Raw genomic sequence first — 17,997 nt, 5'->3', positions numbered from 1 at the left:
AAAACAAATTGGAGACCTTGTGTGTTTCAGCATGAATGTAAATGAGGGGGAGGGGATTATTAAAAAGCGGCTTGCCGAAAAGGGACAGAAATCTTGTCTCCCTGCTTCAATTTTGCAGAAATTTCAAATGTGGAAACATATCCACTTACTGATATAAAGCTTTAAACCTGACAAGCACAGTCTAAAAAAGGAAGCAGGCTCACTTGCAGCGGGATGGGACATAGCAGTCAAATTATCATTCTTCCAGCGTTAACGGAAGCCATTTAAGGACACAGCTGTTTAAGGTAGCGAAGAAAGCGGAGGTGAAGCTGTGCATGAAAATAGTTTTGAATAAGCTCCCAGGGACAGAAATACCATAGCATTCGCACATAGGCTTATCAGCTATATCTATCAATTCATTCATATTGAAATTAGCACACATTTCCGAAATTGCCATTTATATTCCCTAGTTGAGAGGCTTTGCTGTTGGCATCTGATTAATCTTCTAAGGGCAATCGATTTTACAGTTTACTTAACTGGCAGTTATTCTGTCACAACACAAATTTTACTACTCCATTTTACTTAAAGCATCCTTTCCACTTAAGACTTTCCAGACCATGGAATTCATGGGTAGATTATTGTATTCAATTTAATAAGTGTAGCGTTGAGGAGAATACCTGGTTGTAAATGATACCTACTGTAGCATAAACACAGCAGAAGAACAATATACATATATACAGTACATTTCAAATTTTGTAGCCATATTTTCTCCGAATTTGGAACACCCAATTTTTATGCTTGTGCACATCACTGTCAGTTTTGGAATAGCTTGCTCTCCAAATGTGATGCTCAGCTACAGTCTCTTTTCACCGTACGGTCCACCAGTTAATCTGGCACAGACACAGAGTCAGAGGAGGATACTTCAGCCGTGGGCTCGACTGCAGGGGGGTGGCTGCTACACAGAGAGAAAAAAAAGGTCCCACCAACTGAAAACCATCTGTTTCCTGGGTGATGCTACAGTCAGTTATGCGCTACCCTGCAAGGTTAGCCGGCCCCAGCCAGCACTGGCACAGTCCAGATTCCATACCAGCATGCACTAAAACAGTGCATTAACAAGACTGGACACACAGCAGCCTGTATTAATAATTAGGGCAGCTGGTTAGCGGCATGTTAGTTTAAAAAATAATGAGTGTCACCCATTTAAAAGACTGTTTTTTTATGTTGTAAAAACACTGCAGTTCTAAGCATCATAATCCAGAAACATAAAACTTTAATTAACTTGAGTCACTTTGGTGATAGGACCATGCCTGTGCCCCACGGGGTCGACCTCCCGAGGAGAACAAATCTGCAAGCACATATCTGCCAAAGGACAGCTTAGGTCACCCGGCAGCTGATGCCAATCATCTGGGCAGGCAAGGCCAGTAAGCTGGTGTAAAACCCCGGGGGGTGGGGGGTGGAAGCAATCTGGCAAGGAAGCCCTCAGGTCCTTGCCAGACCTCACGCTCACGTCTTGGCAGCTACCGGATAATTACTGTAGTTGCCAGATTCATGACGCCAGACCTTGATTAAAGGGGAGTCCATTATTGTTTCCACTTTGCTCTCATTTGCACAAAATCAGCTGTCAGCTCTAATTTAAGCCACTTCCCTCATGACTTCCATGCTGCTGGACGGTTCAGAGATGTGGCAGTAAGTCCTCTAGAAGGGATGTCACAATTTGTGGCCGAAGAACTAAAATTTCTGGAAAAGACTGCCAAGCGGAACCCCACTTTTACGTCAGCAACGAGCGCACTTCCCACCTCAGCAAATACTGCTCTGTGTCAGCAAAAAGATAAAAATAAAAATCCACAACAAAATCTATTCGGTGTGATGTTGTTCTGTGGTTGGTGCACACAGGGAACTATCAGCCAATCAGCTGAGAAGTGTAAGAGCAGAGATCAATCTTGATGAACACAAGGCATACTATCATCATGAGCTGTGATTTTATTGATCTGTACACGTCATTAATGATCGCTGCGTTTGGAAATTTCATAATAAAGTTTGGCTTGGCACAAAAAGAAACAGAAACTGAATGCAAGGCAGGCAAAGTCAAAATTAGATGCAATTAATATTGGAATCCGATGATGGAGCATGGCCAATGGCTATTGCAATCTCATTAAGCGAACTATGACCTTAAGACGACTGAGCCCTGCCCCCATCCTGATTCAGGGGCACAACCCTCTCAAATTCTCCTGGGCTTCCAGTGTCCTGCTCTTAACAACGCACCCCCAGGCGTGGGGGCATGCTGTAACTTGTGCTCAGCTTGTCTGACATCTCTCCCTCCCCCTTCCCCTGATTTCAGTAAACTCTAACCTGTAAAGACCTCAGGTCTCCTGGGAAACATACTTAATAGCTTTAAATGTTTTTTAACTGCAAAGTTTAATACACAGTTCCCTGTGGCCGCCACATTCCGTTATCTTTCAACTTTCGATGTATTTTCTTGAGTGATTTCACTGCGTGTTGCGTCTCTTCAAGGCAAAGAACCACAGATACTGTTGTCCCCATAGTAACCGCTCCAACCGTGCCCAGCATGTAGTCTCTGGCAATGGAGAATGATGAAGCGAACCCTGGCGAAGAGTAGGCTGAAGATTCCCACCGTGTGGGTACGAATGGATGACAACGATTGCTCTTTTAAAAAAAGAAGAAATCTGCGCAATAAAAACACAGTTTAAATCAAAAGGCAACCTTAACAAGTTGATTAAAGGTGGCTGGGACCTTCAAAAGAGGCCCCCCGCGGAGGCTTGGCATGAAACCCCCGCGGTCGGGTTCGGAGTCTCTCTTGTCGCTGCCAAGCTCGCTATAGGCAGGGGTCCGACCGGGGCCGGTTCCCACAAAGAGCTTCAGAGAGCTCCTAGGAGATGATCTTTCCCTGCAGGAAATCGGCGTACTCCTTCCTGCGCAGCACGCGGTGCATTTTGAAGGTGTTGGGCGAAGCTTGGGAGGAGGCCAGCATGAGTCCGCGCAGCTCCTGGAAGGCCCCGCCCCCCACCAGCTGTACCCTCATTGGCCCGATGCTCCCTTTGAACCTGAAAGATTTATAGATGGCCGAGTCTTCTTGGAGACAGTGGTCCAACTGAAAGACAGAGAGAGGGAGAGGGGGAGAGAGAGAGAGAGAGAGAGAGAGAGAAAAGAAAGGGGAGAGGGGAAGGGAGTGAGGGAGTGAGGAAACAGAGAAGTGGGGAGAGCCAGAGATTCGGAGAGGCAGCCCCCTGATTCATGCATAATGCATCCTCAGAAATAATTTACACAATCCAGCTTTTAAAAGCCTCCCTGCCTTTCTGCCAGTCTGTCTCCCTTTAATGTGCAAAACACAGCCTGTCTTGTGACACGGGAGGATATCAGTTCCAACTCCAAACAAGCAGAGTCAATATACAGCAACTACGGTACATTTAGTTTTCACCATACCCTGAACTACAGCTTAACATGACTGCATGTGTCATATGCTGCTCTCTGCAGACAAAGCTTTTGCAAATTACCACGTGATTAACAGGTAGAAGGTAAAGCTCAAAAATCATCTGGATGCCAATGAGAAAAGTGGCATAACATTTTCCAACTTCAGATCTGCAATTGTCTACATATATAGCAGGACATATTCATAACATACCTAATAAAACAAGTCATTCTGTAATACATGCAGAAACCAGTGTTTCAAATTTCAAATAGCTGTTTATGAGCATTATATACCACGTGTTGAAATATATTGCATATAATTAGGTTTCTTATCTTTATAAAGGAAATCATGGTAATGAAGGAAGTCAGCCAGAGATAAAGCCATCGTGTGATTCATCCCAACTTTCAGTCTTAAATCAAGGCAGCCAACCTCATTTGCAGTTTGTGTGATTTCCTGTGGCAGGAAGTGCACTACAGTTGTGCACTGCTGTGAGATCTTCCTCTCTGGGCCAATCCCAGGGTGGCAGTCACTCATACCTCCGGTTACCAGGCGACACTCATTACCCCTGTAACACCTCGCCAGGAGGTTCCACTGGGGGAGCTTATCGCTCAAGACACTGGTCACATGACCAACCCCCTCCCCCCACAGCTGTACTAAGTGAGGACACCGATACATGATTACTTTGTCATTACGCCTGAGTCACACACTGCCATAAGGACAGAGGAGGCTGGCAGAGCAATAGCAGGCAAACTCCAAGGCCATCCACACTTCCTTCGAGCTCCATTATGTATTATTTCCCCTAATGCACCTTCAGATTCTGTGTATTTTTCCCTTCAAAAAAATTCTGAGGTTCTGGCTTTAAATACCCATGGATATTTTTTATATGGCTCGAATTTTCAGATATACTATTGCTGAAAAACCAAGTGACCATTCCTTTCAAACGAGTATGATATTCGAAGACAATCAGATTTTCAACTTTCTCCACACAAAGAAGCATGAATGACCAGTGGAGGAGGAGAGGTTGTGGAATGCGCTGAAAAGCATGAGTCAGCCCGGGCTTATTTTCGGAAACAGTGACGGTCTCCTGCCCCACAACTGAAGGGTGGCGTCAAGGGCGTTGCCTGTTAAAATACAGACCCGTAGTTCCTGTGCTTGGTCACACGACCGAGTCAGAGGGGGAAGTGAAACAGTCTGTTTTTTAACCCCCCCCCTCCCCCAATCAAACTGCACCCCTGGCCCAAACCTGAGCACGGCACCAGTGCCCTTCTGCCTTTTGGGACCTGAGCACTGAAGGCGCTAGACGTGCAACGTTCCCAGGACGATGTCCTCACCTTGTATCGCTGCTCCTCAGTCAGGTTTCGAACCCCCTTCAGTTCCAGGAACACTTGATAGTGGGGGTCAGAGCCACCAGAGGACTCGCCTTCAACACAAGAGTCATCAAATCAGAGCCACTCTATGGTAGAGATGTGCAAAAGAACACCTAATCTGGTGCCAGAATAGGAAAAAAGTGGACAAAAGTTGTGTGACATCCACAGCTGGCAGTTAAATCTGTTTCCTGCCTGAGCAAGGACTGTAATATTCTCGAATGCTACCGCCTTTGAGTGCTTTATACTTTGAGAATTTACAACTAATTCTACAACCGAAGGCAAAATTGAGCCGCGTCTCAACTGCCAGCATGTTCTTGCGCTGCAAGCAATCTCAAAAGTCTAAATGAAACAAGTCTACGAAAACAACAGGCAATCAGGTTTTTCAGATCAATTCCAAACAAAACACGACTGCATCCACTGACAGAGTAAAAACAACATTTTAAGAGACATTTAAATTTTCTGAAAGTTTAAACGCTGTCTGTGATAACTGCTAACCATATAATGTTGTGTAAATACGAACATGCTTCAATTGCTAATTAAAATAAGGCCTGGGTGGCAAGATAAGTCAACTTGATGTTGCTTTTCTGCAAAACTGCTTTGCAAATCTTGAAACTACTTGTACAGGAAGACTTCACACAGCTTGTAACCACATTGCTAATTTTGTTGAGGTTTCCGTCCGACATGCTTCTGTTCAAATGTGTCACAACCTGCAGCATGAATAGCCCCTTTTTTTATGAACGACCCCTTTTGTAATACCACAGCAGTCAACGAATTATATCTTACCCAAAATTCCACTTTCTGCACAGCAATAGTCCACTAGCTTCGCCCCTGGCCACTGAGTGACGGCTCTTTTCAGGGCTGCTAGAAACATGGCCTCAGACACTTTCTCCCCTCGAACATTCAGCATTTGTCCACGCCTGTTGACAGATCACACACACAGACACGGAGGTCCAGACACCTCATGCTGCACGGGCCTACATCTGCCATAAGCTTTTAAATACTGATGGTGTTTGAGCCACAGACAATATATAAGGGATGTACCTGTACTGGAATTCCACCACTGGGCATTGATTGTGGAATCCAACCACTTTCACCACATCTCCTATGCGATACCTAGGTAGACAAATAGTAACAGCAGATTCATACTGGATTTCTCTCCCTCTCCACACGAAAATACTTGCATCATATAGGGTTTGTATATAACCCAGTGTTATTACATTCATTACTCAGAGTTATTAGTCAGAGAAAATCTGTTTACAGCAAGGTGAAACGGGCTGAAGATCATGTAAACTCTTCTGACATCTAGTGGCCACCACAGGAAATTAACCCAAAATGCTTCTTCAAATACTGATCTGCATGTGTACTCAGATTACAGTGATTAAAAACCAAAAACCACACTGAAGTGTCCTGAATCAAACATACACCAGTCAATAAGTCATTCATAAAGCTTTTAGATACTAAGATCTGTACCAAAATGCACATCTAATGCTAGGAGCTAATGTTCAGGAGCAGAGAGTCTGAAAGCAAATGGCCTCTGCAGGGCATAAATGATCACTAGCCTACAATGCTTGTCCAGTATGGAATAGGCAGATACGGTGTTCTGACAGGTTAACAAAAAGCACAAATCACCCCACAAAAATATTAATGGCACCACTTACTGTCAAACAAAAAGACAACACCAACATTGGAAAATACTTGGATAAACTGAAGTTATCAGTCAATGTGGGTTCACAGTTTATAATGTCTTTAGGTAAATATAATTATATAATATATATAACTTTAAGACAATTCTTTGAGCTCATAAAATGTATTAATGTGATTATTTTTAGAGAACCCTCAGCTGAACATTTGCATTATGCAATTAATAACACATTTTGCTTTGTGAAAGCATGCAGGTGTGCATTTATTAATGTCATTCTGAGAGAAAAATGGAACTGTTATGAATATTCCGCCTGGTATATGTTGATTGACACCAACAGCAGGAGATTCATGCTCCTGTCCAATCATCAGCTCAAATTAAGCTGTGAAGACCCGAGTCGGAACAAGGGCCAGACACACATATCCAACAGGCAAAATTAGTAAATGGTTTTAACAGCACAGAAAATAATAGGCTCCCTGTAGCATTAATACATAATACAGGAGCAGTTACATGCACAGTATACAGACACGACTCCCAGCCTTCCCAGGCAGTCGTTAGGTGGCCGAACCTGAAGAGCCCAGATGCGTTGGTGACCACCAGCTCGTAGGAGAGCCCCTGCTGGACCTGGTCCATCAGCAGGGTGGGCGGCTGCTCCTCGTCCAGGCTGGCCTCGGGCAGGAACTCGCAGAACATGGAGCGTGGACAGAGCAGGTACTGCCGCTGCTCCTTCTCTGGCCACAGGTTCACCCCAATGAGGCCTGCACAAACATCCACACCCTTAACCACATACTGTATGCCCGCAGGCATGCACCTGCACTCATGCATGCAAGCACCCACACACACTGTGTTTACACAGAGGCATGCGTGCACACAAACACATACATTCATGGGGCACTTCATTCTAATCTCAGCCATGATAGATGAAGCACACATGTCCCCCTACGTACCCATATTTTTCTCCGCAGTACATTACTGTAGTGCCTTAGCTATGACCAAGTATAAGCATCATGTATACTCTGTTACTAAAATCATGGTCCTTGAGGGCCAAAAGCAGCTACAGTAGTTTTCAACACTCCCAGTACCTGGAAGTCAGGTGTGAAGACAGTCTGGCAAATCAGTAGCACTAACCATTCAGTTAATTGCCTGGGAGAAAAGAAAACCAGAGCCGGATTTGGATTCGTGGGCCAGATTTCAGTATCCATTTTCTAGAGGCTTGGGAAAAGGCCTATCTGTTTCTGATCTACAGATCTAATGTTAACATTTCACAAGAAGCTACTCTGGACTGACACAGGAAGTGGGCTTAGGCTAAAGACTAAGTCATGAAACACACTGTGGTAACCAACCCTGTTCCTGGAGATCTACCATCCTATAGGCTTTCATTTCAACCCTAATTGGAAACACCTGTTCAACAGGATCTCTAGCTGGTAGATCTCCAGGAACAGGGTTGGTTACCACTGACAGATAAACTCTATGGCATGTCTGTGCATTCGACATTCTGGTCAGACTGAAACTGGGCAGTTCTCCCTGCGTGCTGGCGGCTCAGGCGGCGGTGGTCAGACCTTCAGTGGCGGCGTAGAAGGGGGAGTAGAAGGGGACGCCCCGGCAGTAGTGCCGCCTCAGTAGCTCTCCGTAGATCTGGTTGGAGCCGGAGTCCACGGCCAGCACCAGGTTGAGCTGGGGCCACAGGCGGAGCGCGATGCCCTCGAAGCCCCGCTCGAACTCGGCCTTCAGCCTGCCCGCCCGCCCCGTGTCCGGCTTCAGCAGCCGGTCCAGGCCGCACCGCACCCCGTCCTCCAGGGCCAGCCGGGGGCTGACCCGGCCCAGCTCCACGTCCTCCACCAGCTCCGACCACCGCTCCTGAAGATATGGCACAGACGGACGAGCATAGTTAGCGCTGCGCGGGCCTTCACGCACAAGCACCCCCTTCCAAACGCATCATTCCCAATCACCAATTACTGCTTCTCTGTCTGCACGGGCAAAACACGGAGCCGGTTAACCCACAAAGCTTTCAACGGCATCACACATTTTAGGAATGAGTTGAAAATGACCTCATATGACTGGATCTCCAGTGGCTTTCTGGCCAAGTAAATGCCACTACATGTCAATTTTGGTGAATGCCAGTTAAAAATAGAAATATCCACGAAAGGCTCCAAAACTACCAAATTCTCATCTACAAAATCAGAGCAATACACAGCTTGAATTTGAGCGGACGGCAGTACCGCTCTTGCCGTACCTGCAAGAACCTGAAGGCATAAAAGACAGTGGAGGCGAAGTTGGACTCCAGGGTGCCCACGCTCGGGTCCTTGAGGGCGAAGAGCAGGTGCAGGTAGAGGGCGTCCGGCTCGCTGGGCACCTGGAAGGCGGGTGCGGGGGTGGTGTACAGGGCGAGCATGTGGCGGGAGGAGGCGGGGCTGGAGGAGTTGGGTCCGATGGGGATGCCCGCCTCCGACTGGCGGAACGTGGGCGCGTAGAAGAACTTGACGGTGCGCTGTAGGCTGTCGCTGGCAGGAAAGGCCTTCCTCCTGGCATCCAGGCACACAGCGACACCCTGGACGGATAAACAGGCCAAAGCAGATGGAGGATATGTGCATCTCACTGTATTTCTTTCTCGACCGTCCCGCTATCTTTTACGCCGAACTGCCTCTACACGAATGCGGGGTCCGTGTTAAGCTGCAGGGCAAAACTGCAGGGCTCTGCCTTTGCCAAGCTCACAGCTGAACTCACCCATGTCTGATCTGTAACTTGCTGAGATTACAGCTGAGACTTATTTATAGAAGGCGAAGCAGTAGCTGTATCTGAGTCTCTTTCATTTAGTATAAGAATCCTTCAAAATCTGTCACAATACTACTAGAGAAGGTGGGCAAAGGATGAATACTGGGCAGAGTAACTACTTAGTAGCTCCAAAGTTGCATAATGCAAGAAATTCAGGAGTAAGTACTTCTAAGCTTCTGAACATAGTGCACTGAACACAGCTGCACTCAGGTAATGCCAAAAATATCTCATTTTAATCATTTCAAAGTATTTCAAGTTACTGAGAAAAAGGCATAATGAAACGACAATGTACTGTATAAATAGATAAATAGTAGCAACAGTGTTTGTGAATATAGGTCTATCAGCGAAGAGCCATCTACACTGAGAAACTGACAGACCCAGAAGTAGGCTACCAGAATAGACCAATAGCATCGTCTTAACTATTATGGTGCAGCAGAACCATTAGATAAATTAAAGAATGCATGTCACCTGAGGGAGAAGGCTGAATGCGAAATGCTATCCTGAGCCCCAAGAGTTCTGACACTGACCTGTAAGAAGAATTCTGTGTTGGTGTCCTTCGTGCTGAGTAGCATGCTGCTGGCTCCAGATGTGCCAGAAGTCATGGCCAGGATGAGGGGTTTCTCAGCTATCAGCACTCCCTCCTCCCCTGCAGCCACACGCTTGACCAGGTCACAGTAGTGCTCATACCCAGTCAACGGGTGAAGCTGGCAAAAAGTCACACAGTCTAAAAAACAAGTTTTTATGATTATTTACTTAATCACTTATTTATTTTTTTTGACTTAATGCCTTTATTTGTAAAGGCATTCCATCATCTGAACATTCATTTCTGTCATTTTCAAATCTCCAGAGGACAGTGCGAGTTATTATGGAATCCATTCATCGTACAGTAAGTCACATACAGCCAATATGGGGTATTCCATTCCATGTAAGCTTAGTTTCCAATTATTTAGGGTTATGCGATGAAAAATAGATGTTTCACTGGAATATCATGCAACAATAGTTTGTGTAAGCCCAGTGTACACTTCACGTTGACAACCAAGTTCAATTGGTAGAACGCAGCGTTGGCCAACCTAATTGCCAGTGGCGTCACTTCAAAGTCAACTGTCACTCTGAAAAATATTACTTGCACACATATTTTCCCCTAACGGTGTCATGTTTAACACACATGTGTTGGTTAGGCCTGATATTACCTTTGATTGAACTGAATTCGTACAGACGTCCATAGTAGGTGTTTGCGTTTTTGCGCAGGCGCTTGAGTAGTGTCTCCTCCTGTGCTTTCCTGATGTCACGCGTGTCTGCTTCCAGACGTTCCCTCTGCCGTTTCCCCAGCCAGCCCACCACTTTGACGGCCACGTATTGAGTGAGAAGGCTGCCCAACGATCTATTATCCACTTTCACCCTCCAGCCGATGGCACTCCACAGAAGCGCCATGCCACCAAAAGAAAAAACTCCGATAACGACCGAGACAGAAGAGGGCACTCCGAGAAGTCCTTCAAAGGAGACAACAGACACGCCCACATGAAGGCGCTCAAGCTCACAGTTGCTTCGTCAAAAAACGCATACATACATATACATTCGGTCTTTCTATACAGTCATAGATTTTTAAACTAAGGCGACATGCCTTATGTTTTTGCAGTTTATGCAGTGCTGAGGCAGAAATATTTTCAACATTTAGATTTAGGGCTCCCCGGATTTTGTACTTTATTTGTCATATATAGGCCAAAGAAAATTATGGAAAACTGAACCAGTAACTTCAGCCTGAAAACTGATCTGACTGATGAGAAAACATCGGGGTGTGAATGCAGTGCCATTCTTTCTCCGTGGCATGCATATATATTTCCGAAAATGCAGCCTTATGGTAAAATAAACAAACTGTAAACTGCCAAATTATAACATTGTTTGACAGCATCAGGACCGAAGTAAGGAAGCCTTGCTGTGGTGTAGCGAGTAGCGAATCAACACCCATTAGAAAGCAACGTTACTAGTCTAGTAGCCGATATTTGCTCAATTCTAACGAAATTACATCCACAGCAACGTTCTGTATACGTCTAGTTAATTTAACCAGCCAGTTGAATTTAGCATAGCTAACGCTATCCTCTGATTGAACTATGTACAAGCTTTATTTCCTGATCTAGTTGGCTAATATTCCATCATCTTAGTAACTGGTGCTGATGCGTGTATTTTCAGAATACTGTCATTTCAGCATAGCTGGTACAATTAAAGTAGTAAACCATAATCAACTAGATAACGCGTTTGAGAAGTTTCACATACCGTAATTACGTCCAAACACAATTAAGATGATAACCAGTAACGTTAACATAAAAAATGCATAACTGGTCCGTTTAATGCGATGCTGTACTGTTGCCATTGCAGCGAGCCAGTTATCTGTAGTATTTCCAAGGTATTACGGGGAAAGTACTTATGATACTTCCACGGGAAAGTATTTATGATACTTTCCTTAGTTTCCAGTGACTGGAACACGTAATATTAGACTAGTCTAGCTAGCCACAAATAAAAAAATAGTAGAACATGGCTTGCGAACTAAGCTAAACTATAGCTACAGTTAGCTAAGGTATTTTAACGGCCTGCAAATCGTGGCGTAAAATGTCGTTTACTTTGTAAAACACCAGGGGTATTTGTAGATCCACTTCATAGTTGAACCGTTCGCTGTAGCTATTTAGCTAGGTAACATCCGCTAACTGTTGTTTATCAGTAGCCTACTTCCTTAGCTGGCCAACGTTGACCGATTCCAATGACACAACTGAACTTTGACCGTATCAAATTACGATGATGTCACTTCATTGTGTGACGTTACCGGCAAAACCCCGACTTCCCTTTCTTGCAAGACACTAATAACGTGAAGGATAAAAGTAGGCCTAGCTAGATGTAAATGAGAGTGAAACTTTAGAATGGAAGGAAACGCTGGCCACTGTTCGCCTACAGTTCGCTAGATCACATTAATTGTATGCATGGTAACTGGAAACTTTATCACAGCAGTTCCATTGCTATTTGTATGACTGGTGTTGTGTCGCATCTTTTTATTTAAATCTCGTTGAAATACATTATAAACAATTATGATGGATTCATTTTTGCTGCAGCCAAAAGCTATTCATAAAGTCTGATTTTGCTTTTTCCTACCCTCCATCTGAGCCAGTACTGTATTTATGCAGCTTCTTAACATCTATTTAATAATAACCTCTCATGTTCTGTGCTTTCAGCAGTGTCATCCAACAATTAAACAATCCACCAAGTGGCTCTTATTACTGTCTGCAGTTACTGTAGCTATTAATATTGTTAATGCATATTTTAAATTACTAATGTCTTTAAAGAAAAAAAAAAAGAATAACTAGAAAGTGAAAACAGAACACAAACATAGGCCTACTTCTGCCAGAGGATGGCAGGAGTGAGCTTCCAGATTGCTCCCAGCGTCAACCAAGCAAACAGAAAAGATTAATGTCTTGTTTTTCCTCTTTTTGGCTTAGGCAAACCCCCAAAGGAAATGAAAACCTTAGGAGTCTAATTGTGGACAGATTTCAGCCCCAAACTCAATAATAACAAGAAAGAGACATGCATTGCACAGCCAGGCAGTCTTTCTGCTCTTTTTTTTTTTTTTTACGTCGTCTCAACTTATATATACATATATATGTTTTTGCCTTGAACAGATAAATGATAAACAATGATAATAAGAATAATTATTCACCCTGCTACAATAGGAGCTTAAAGATAATTCAACATTCAGATGGTAATGTAAAAAGGTAATGCAATTTTGGTTCTTGTGGTCAACTGTATAGAGAGGCACACAATAAGAAGTAGTCATGTCTGGCTTTCAAAATATTGCCAACCACTGAGCTGATGTTGATAAACAACATAGTTGTGGCAATTTTGTTTTACTATCAGTATGTCACTGTAAAAAATGGAACAGGAAACATGCATTGCTACTTTGAACAAACACAGAGAACGATTTTCAGACATCTTCTATGTGCATAACATGCAACTGGTCTGCACATCAAGAATATTCAGTCCTTTAATTCTTTTTCATAGCAATTCAACTAATACCGTGACCCTTATCAACATTTAATTTAAAGTATAATCTCTTTTTTAATGTTAAAATTATTTATAAAACTTTATTTCCAATTGTTTCCTCTCAACTTACATCCAGGTACTAAAACCAAACACAAATGAAGAACAAACATGAGACAGACTACACTCCATCGACAAGATCTTTGAGATTACACATAGGCTAGGTGAAACAAGAGAACGATCAGAATTTAAAATAACAATAAATGTAAAAATTAAAAGACATTTCCTAACTTCTCATGTGTCACTTGACCCTCTTTCAATCAGCAAAAAACCTTTACATGAAAAAAAAAACAAAAAAACTTTAAAACCCATGATGTCGGTCAAACAAACAAAAGCACCAAATCTTTATTCTGCTACTGATTCCACATTGACTATCCAGCTGTTTTTATTTCTTTTGATGAAAATCCATGGTTGTGTTGTTAGCCATTTCCCCCTCATATAGTTATCTTGCAATAGATTTACATATTATTAAAATAGCATTATTTTAGAGAAAATAACTTCATATACATATTTTTTTTCTTCTCTATTTTTTGATACATCCACCTGTTACAGTTATCCTGTCCTGAGACCTTATGGCTTTTACGTGATTGTGATCCACAGCAAGGGGTGGGAGGGAAATTTGGGAGGATTTGGAATCATTGAAATGGGCAATTGTCTTTGATGATAGGAGGAAGGTATTTTACACTTTGCACTGTTGTTGGGGCAACAAAGGGTTCCAGCTGCACATGCTCAGTATGACTCGACACAGAGATAAGTCCAAGTCCAAACACAGACCGTAATTGCAAAGCATTGATTTCACCATCACTTCAAAGACAAAGGGGAAAAAAAACAACTTACAGGTCAGCAACAGAAGAAATGTTTGAAAATGTAGTCACTGCTTTAGACATTGTAAACACTGATGGTAGAACATTTGGCTAATATAGTCAAAAGGGACATCTCTGCATTTTTGAAAGCTCAGGCAGCCATATAAAGGATGGAGATATTGTACAGTATGCAAGACAGGAGGCGTTACACCACTGCCTTCATATGTTGTACTCCTCGTTAAACTTCACCTGTGTCTAATGTCTGCTCTCACAGCCGCGTAGGGGAATCGCTGGAGTTGGAGGTGCACATCGGTATGGGGAGTGTGCACAGGACAGTGGAGCCACTGCGTAACTCTGGGTCCGTCACGAGCCTTCACATGCACATTTGACAACCATTCAAACACAACACGTCTGTGTTAACACTGACGATCGAGGAGGGGCACAAACACCAGCAGAGGAGATGGTGAAGGACGTAGCTACAAGATACAACGCGGTAAAGGCCGAGGATACAGAGGAACACTTAATCTAGACGCGGTTACGCAAGTGCTTTTTTTTTTTTTTAGTGTACTACTGGGATGAGACGAGAAGCGATAGAGGGGTCTTGCACCAGCGCTCCGATTGGCCGGTGGCCTCCCACTCACGGAAGGGGCCGCACCCCTAGTCACATGAGTCTGTCTCCACGGCAGGCACGGGCACCTTGGAACAAATACAGGACTTTATTTGCAACACAAAACTCACCACCAAGTACCGAGCACTTGGAAATAATTGTTCAAAAAAACAAAACAAAACAAAAACAGCCTCAATTACATCACATCATCATAACAATAATAATGATGAAATCTATAACAACGTTTTAGGCAGTTTAATGTAATTTTGATACAGCTTCTGAACCATTAATTTAAAAATGTTGACCTGGATTTTTTTTCTTTTAGTATAGTATTTTCTTGTTGTTGTTTTCCCCATCACAATGTGTGCTTTTGATAATAATAATAATAATCATAATAATTATTATTATTATGTGAAACAGAGATAGAAAATTTGACCAGGGAAATATGTTTAATGTTATTTTAGCAGTGTAGTTCAATTACTGTAATTTTTTCCCTGTTGTTATCTCTTTAACGGGTACAGAGGGGACAGAATCTAGGACAAAGTCCTTTTGCCACTTGATGAGCATGCTATAAGAGAAACAAACAACAAAAAATACTCAGATTAACAACCATTATTAACATTTCACATTGTGGTTATTTAACATAAACAGAAATAAAAACAACAATGGAATCAAAACATCAGAAAATTAAAGGGTGCTTTCTTTTGGTGCGGTATAGGGTCAGGGGTCAGAGGTCAAGGGTCACGATTGTTGACCACTCCACTGGGTTTCCATTGGCCGACGTAGCAGTTCCTCCACGTGTCTGGCTACGTCCATGGTGTCTTCCAGGTCAAATTCTCCATCTCCATCCAGCATTGAATCACTCCTACCAGAATGCAACACAGCCGTTACATATAAACAATCTACTTAAGCTTGCGCACAAACCACAGACAAAGTGTCAAACTCCAGGTCCAATTCACATATGCTCAGGTGTATTTGCTGATGTCACAGTACTCACATGGGAGGGTAAATGCCATAGTTGTGAGGGTGACTGACAGATGGGGAGGCCGCATGATCCATGTAGGTGGGGTTTCCTCCGGATGGGTCTGGACTGGCTGTGGTGAACCTGCATGTGTAAGTATAGACATATCCTTATTAATCGCAATGTACTGTACTGCACTTAAAATTGCATTGTCCTCTGAAGACACATTCAAGATAAAAAAAATAAAATTTTCTTGGTCGCTGATGAGCTGAAAACTGATGTGGTGGAAAACTTCCTCTTCAAACAATTATTGGCCTGTTTTCCTTGATTAACAATACAAAATACTCAATTTTTATGTTTGGGAGGCAAAACAGGTTTGGGGGGTCCTCACCTTCTAGGCGTTCTGGAAATCGGACATGAATCACAAGATACGGAGAAACATTGATAGAATGCCTATTGTTTACTTAGCAATTCTCCAGAAGAATTATTATTGTTGTCCAATGATACACACTGTGAGGACTGGGAGTACTCTGTACACAGGAAATGTTACTATCTCTGGTTTGTATAGACTCTCTGGAACAAGATGAGCCCACCTACAATTGTTCTCTGACCAGTACTGGCTAAGCAGTCCCTCAGTATAGCCAATGGTACCCGCTGTGTGCAAGCAACGACTCAAAATGGACACAATAACTACTGCCAAGTACACAGCCAGCCAATGGCAAGCCACTATAATGACAACTGAGAAGATTATAGCCAATGAAATTGTTTGTAACAGTGTATAGGTTGTCAGGCTTGCATAAAAGAACACGCATTCTTTCTCCTGCGTAAACAAACCTTTTTTTCAGTATGCACGCTATGAACGTTATGCACCAGCAAAAAGTTTTTGAGAGTTTATGCCTAAAAAGGTGATTGTTTTACAATAAAAATGCCTTTGGAGGCCTTGTAAAACAATCAATGTGAGTGAATATTTCTGAGGATGACAGTAAAAACAACTCCACAGCAGAGGACATGTTCCAATTTTATATTGGTGAGTCAAAATATTTCTATTATTGAGTATGCTTAAAAATAAGGAGTACGCCTGATTTTAAATAATAAATTTGGCACGAGAAACTGTGGGATGTGTTAGACATGTTGATGGGGTGGGGTATTTGACAAAAACTTCAATCAATGGACCTCAATCAATGGATTAGTAAACTAGCTAATGTAGTTATTTTCTACAAACTTCCAGACCTGCTGCTGCAAGAGGTGCTGCAAGGGGAGCGCAGTTAGAGGGAGGGGGAGGGGGAGATAGAGGCTGACGGGCAGGGGAAAAGGCAGCTCATTTCTGCACACTTCCTACACAAGTATACAGTATGCAATATATACTACTTTACACATTTAAAGACCCATAATATCATTTAACAACCAAGTGTCCTTTTGGAGTCTCCAAATGGCCTTTTTGGAAACCTGTTAACACATAGCTTAGAAAGAAAATCAATGCAGAATTCTGTCATCAAATTTGAACCAGGATTTGTCCAGTATTGTGGCTCCACTGTGTTTCTAAGCCTACCAGGCACACTCACAAGCATTTGTATGCACTCAAAAAAAGTGGGTGAGAAAAAAACTCCCACTGTTGAGCTTTGGTTACTTTATTTCAGTAATATTTAGAGCGAGACCGGAACCAAACTCCCAAGGGTTACCTTTCAGAAGAGACCAAAATTATGCCTGTAGTCAAAAGGGTTCAAAAATAGTAACCATTCTATTTTGGGTATGTCATTTTCAGGCTTGTGTTAAAAAAGGAAGCCCTACATAAGCAGCTAACGGAGTGGTGTAATCTTTTGTCGTTACATGTTCTGACTGATTAAAACAGATTTTTCTACATTGAATTTATCGTTTAACCCCCCAAACATGATGTGAAGAAAGGGGCTGTGTGTTTATCTGCCAACTGATTATTCCGATCATTGGCCCACTTGTTAATCACGGAAAATGACTGAAAAAAGGTTGAGACCAATGAAGTTTTCAGCCCTGTCTGTTCTCAACTCACCAGCCGCCACTGAAGAACAGCACTAATGTGATATTGTTGGTACCACATTAAATTGACGTATTTTAGTTCTGGGAGTTTATAACATTATTTTACAAAATAACAGCCTCCAAGCCTCTAAGAGGCAAATATGTCTTTACTCCTCATAAAGACATTAGAGGGCTTTGCCTCACTCATGGATTTGTGTTCTGCTGTGTGACATAGACACAGCGTCTCGTACTGCTGCCGTCACGAGCGCGATGAGAGGGAGCAGAGACGAGCGCTCCTTAGCAACAGCTCCCTGCTGCGCCGGAGAAGGGGCGACATTTTCCGTGCGTTCCGCTCGGGCTAATGCGCTAACCG

General features: G+C 43.1%; 2 protein-coding genes across 4 annotated transcripts in view; both read right to left on the bottom strand.

The window, feature by feature from the left end:
• Nucleotides 1-1,936: 1,936 nt before the first annotated feature.
• On the bottom strand, nt 1,937-11,966 carry ghdc (GH3 domain containing). 2 transcript variants are annotated; one of them, XM_035405031.1, is made up of 10 exons: nt 11,456-11,966; nt 10,375-10,674; nt 9,712-9,908; nt 8,646-8,960; nt 7,972-8,269; nt 6,981-7,170; nt 5,815-5,886; nt 5,557-5,690; nt 4,738-4,826; nt 1,937-3,088 (listed from the first exon to the last, which is right to left on the bottom strand). In XM_035405031.1, the coding sequence occupies exons 1-10, from the start codon at nt 11,550-11,552 to the stop codon at nt 2,867-2,869; spliced, it is 1,914 nt and encodes a 637-aa protein (XP_035260922.1). In that variant the 5' UTR covers nt 11,553-11,966; the 3' UTR covers nt 1,937-2,866. The 2 variants fall into 2 exon arrangements, with proteins under 2 accessions (XP_035260922.1, XP_035260923.1); XM_035405032.1 differs by having other exon boundaries at nt 11,800-11,964.
• Nucleotides 11,967-13,184: 1,218 nt separating this feature from the next.
• Nucleotides 13,185-17,997, bottom strand: part of stat5a (signal transducer and activator of transcription 5a) — a 73,171-nt gene continuing 68,358 nt past the window's right edge. For both annotated transcript variants that reach the window (XM_035405021.1, XM_035405022.1), the window contains 2 exons: nt 15,672-15,779; nt 13,185-15,539 (listed from right to left, as the gene is read on the bottom strand). In XM_035405021.1, the coding sequence (XP_035260912.1) occupies nt 15,416-15,539; nt 15,672-15,779 (232 nt within the window). In that variant the 3' untranslated portion in view covers nt 13,185-15,415. The remainder of the gene's footprint in view (nt 15,540-15,671; nt 15,780-17,997) is intronic.

This window comes from Anguilla anguilla, chromosome 2, assembly GCF_013347855.1.
Source record: "Anguilla anguilla isolate fAngAng1 chromosome 2, fAngAng1.pri, whole genome shotgun sequence".
NCBI classification, from domain to species: Eukaryota; Metazoa; Chordata; class Actinopteri; order Anguilliformes; family Anguillidae; genus Anguilla; species Anguilla anguilla.
Note: the sequence above shows the minus strand (reverse complement) of the source record. Positions and strands in the feature narration are given on the sequence as shown.

Bases quoted from the DNA above. Each gene is read 5' to 3' on its own strand.
- ghdc (XM_035405031.1), bottom strand. From the start codon at position 11,552: ATGGCAACAGTACAGCATCGCATTAAACGGACCAGTTATGCATTTTTT. The intron at 4,827-5,556 runs GTAAGATATAAT...CTTGTGTTGAAG, and splicing joins TGCAGAAAGTGGAATTTTGG to GCGAGTCCTCTGGTGGCTCT. The intron at 3,089-4,737 runs GTGAGGACATCG...TCTGTCTTTCAG, and splicing joins CTGAGGAGCAGCGATACAAG to TTGGACCACTGTCTCCAAGA.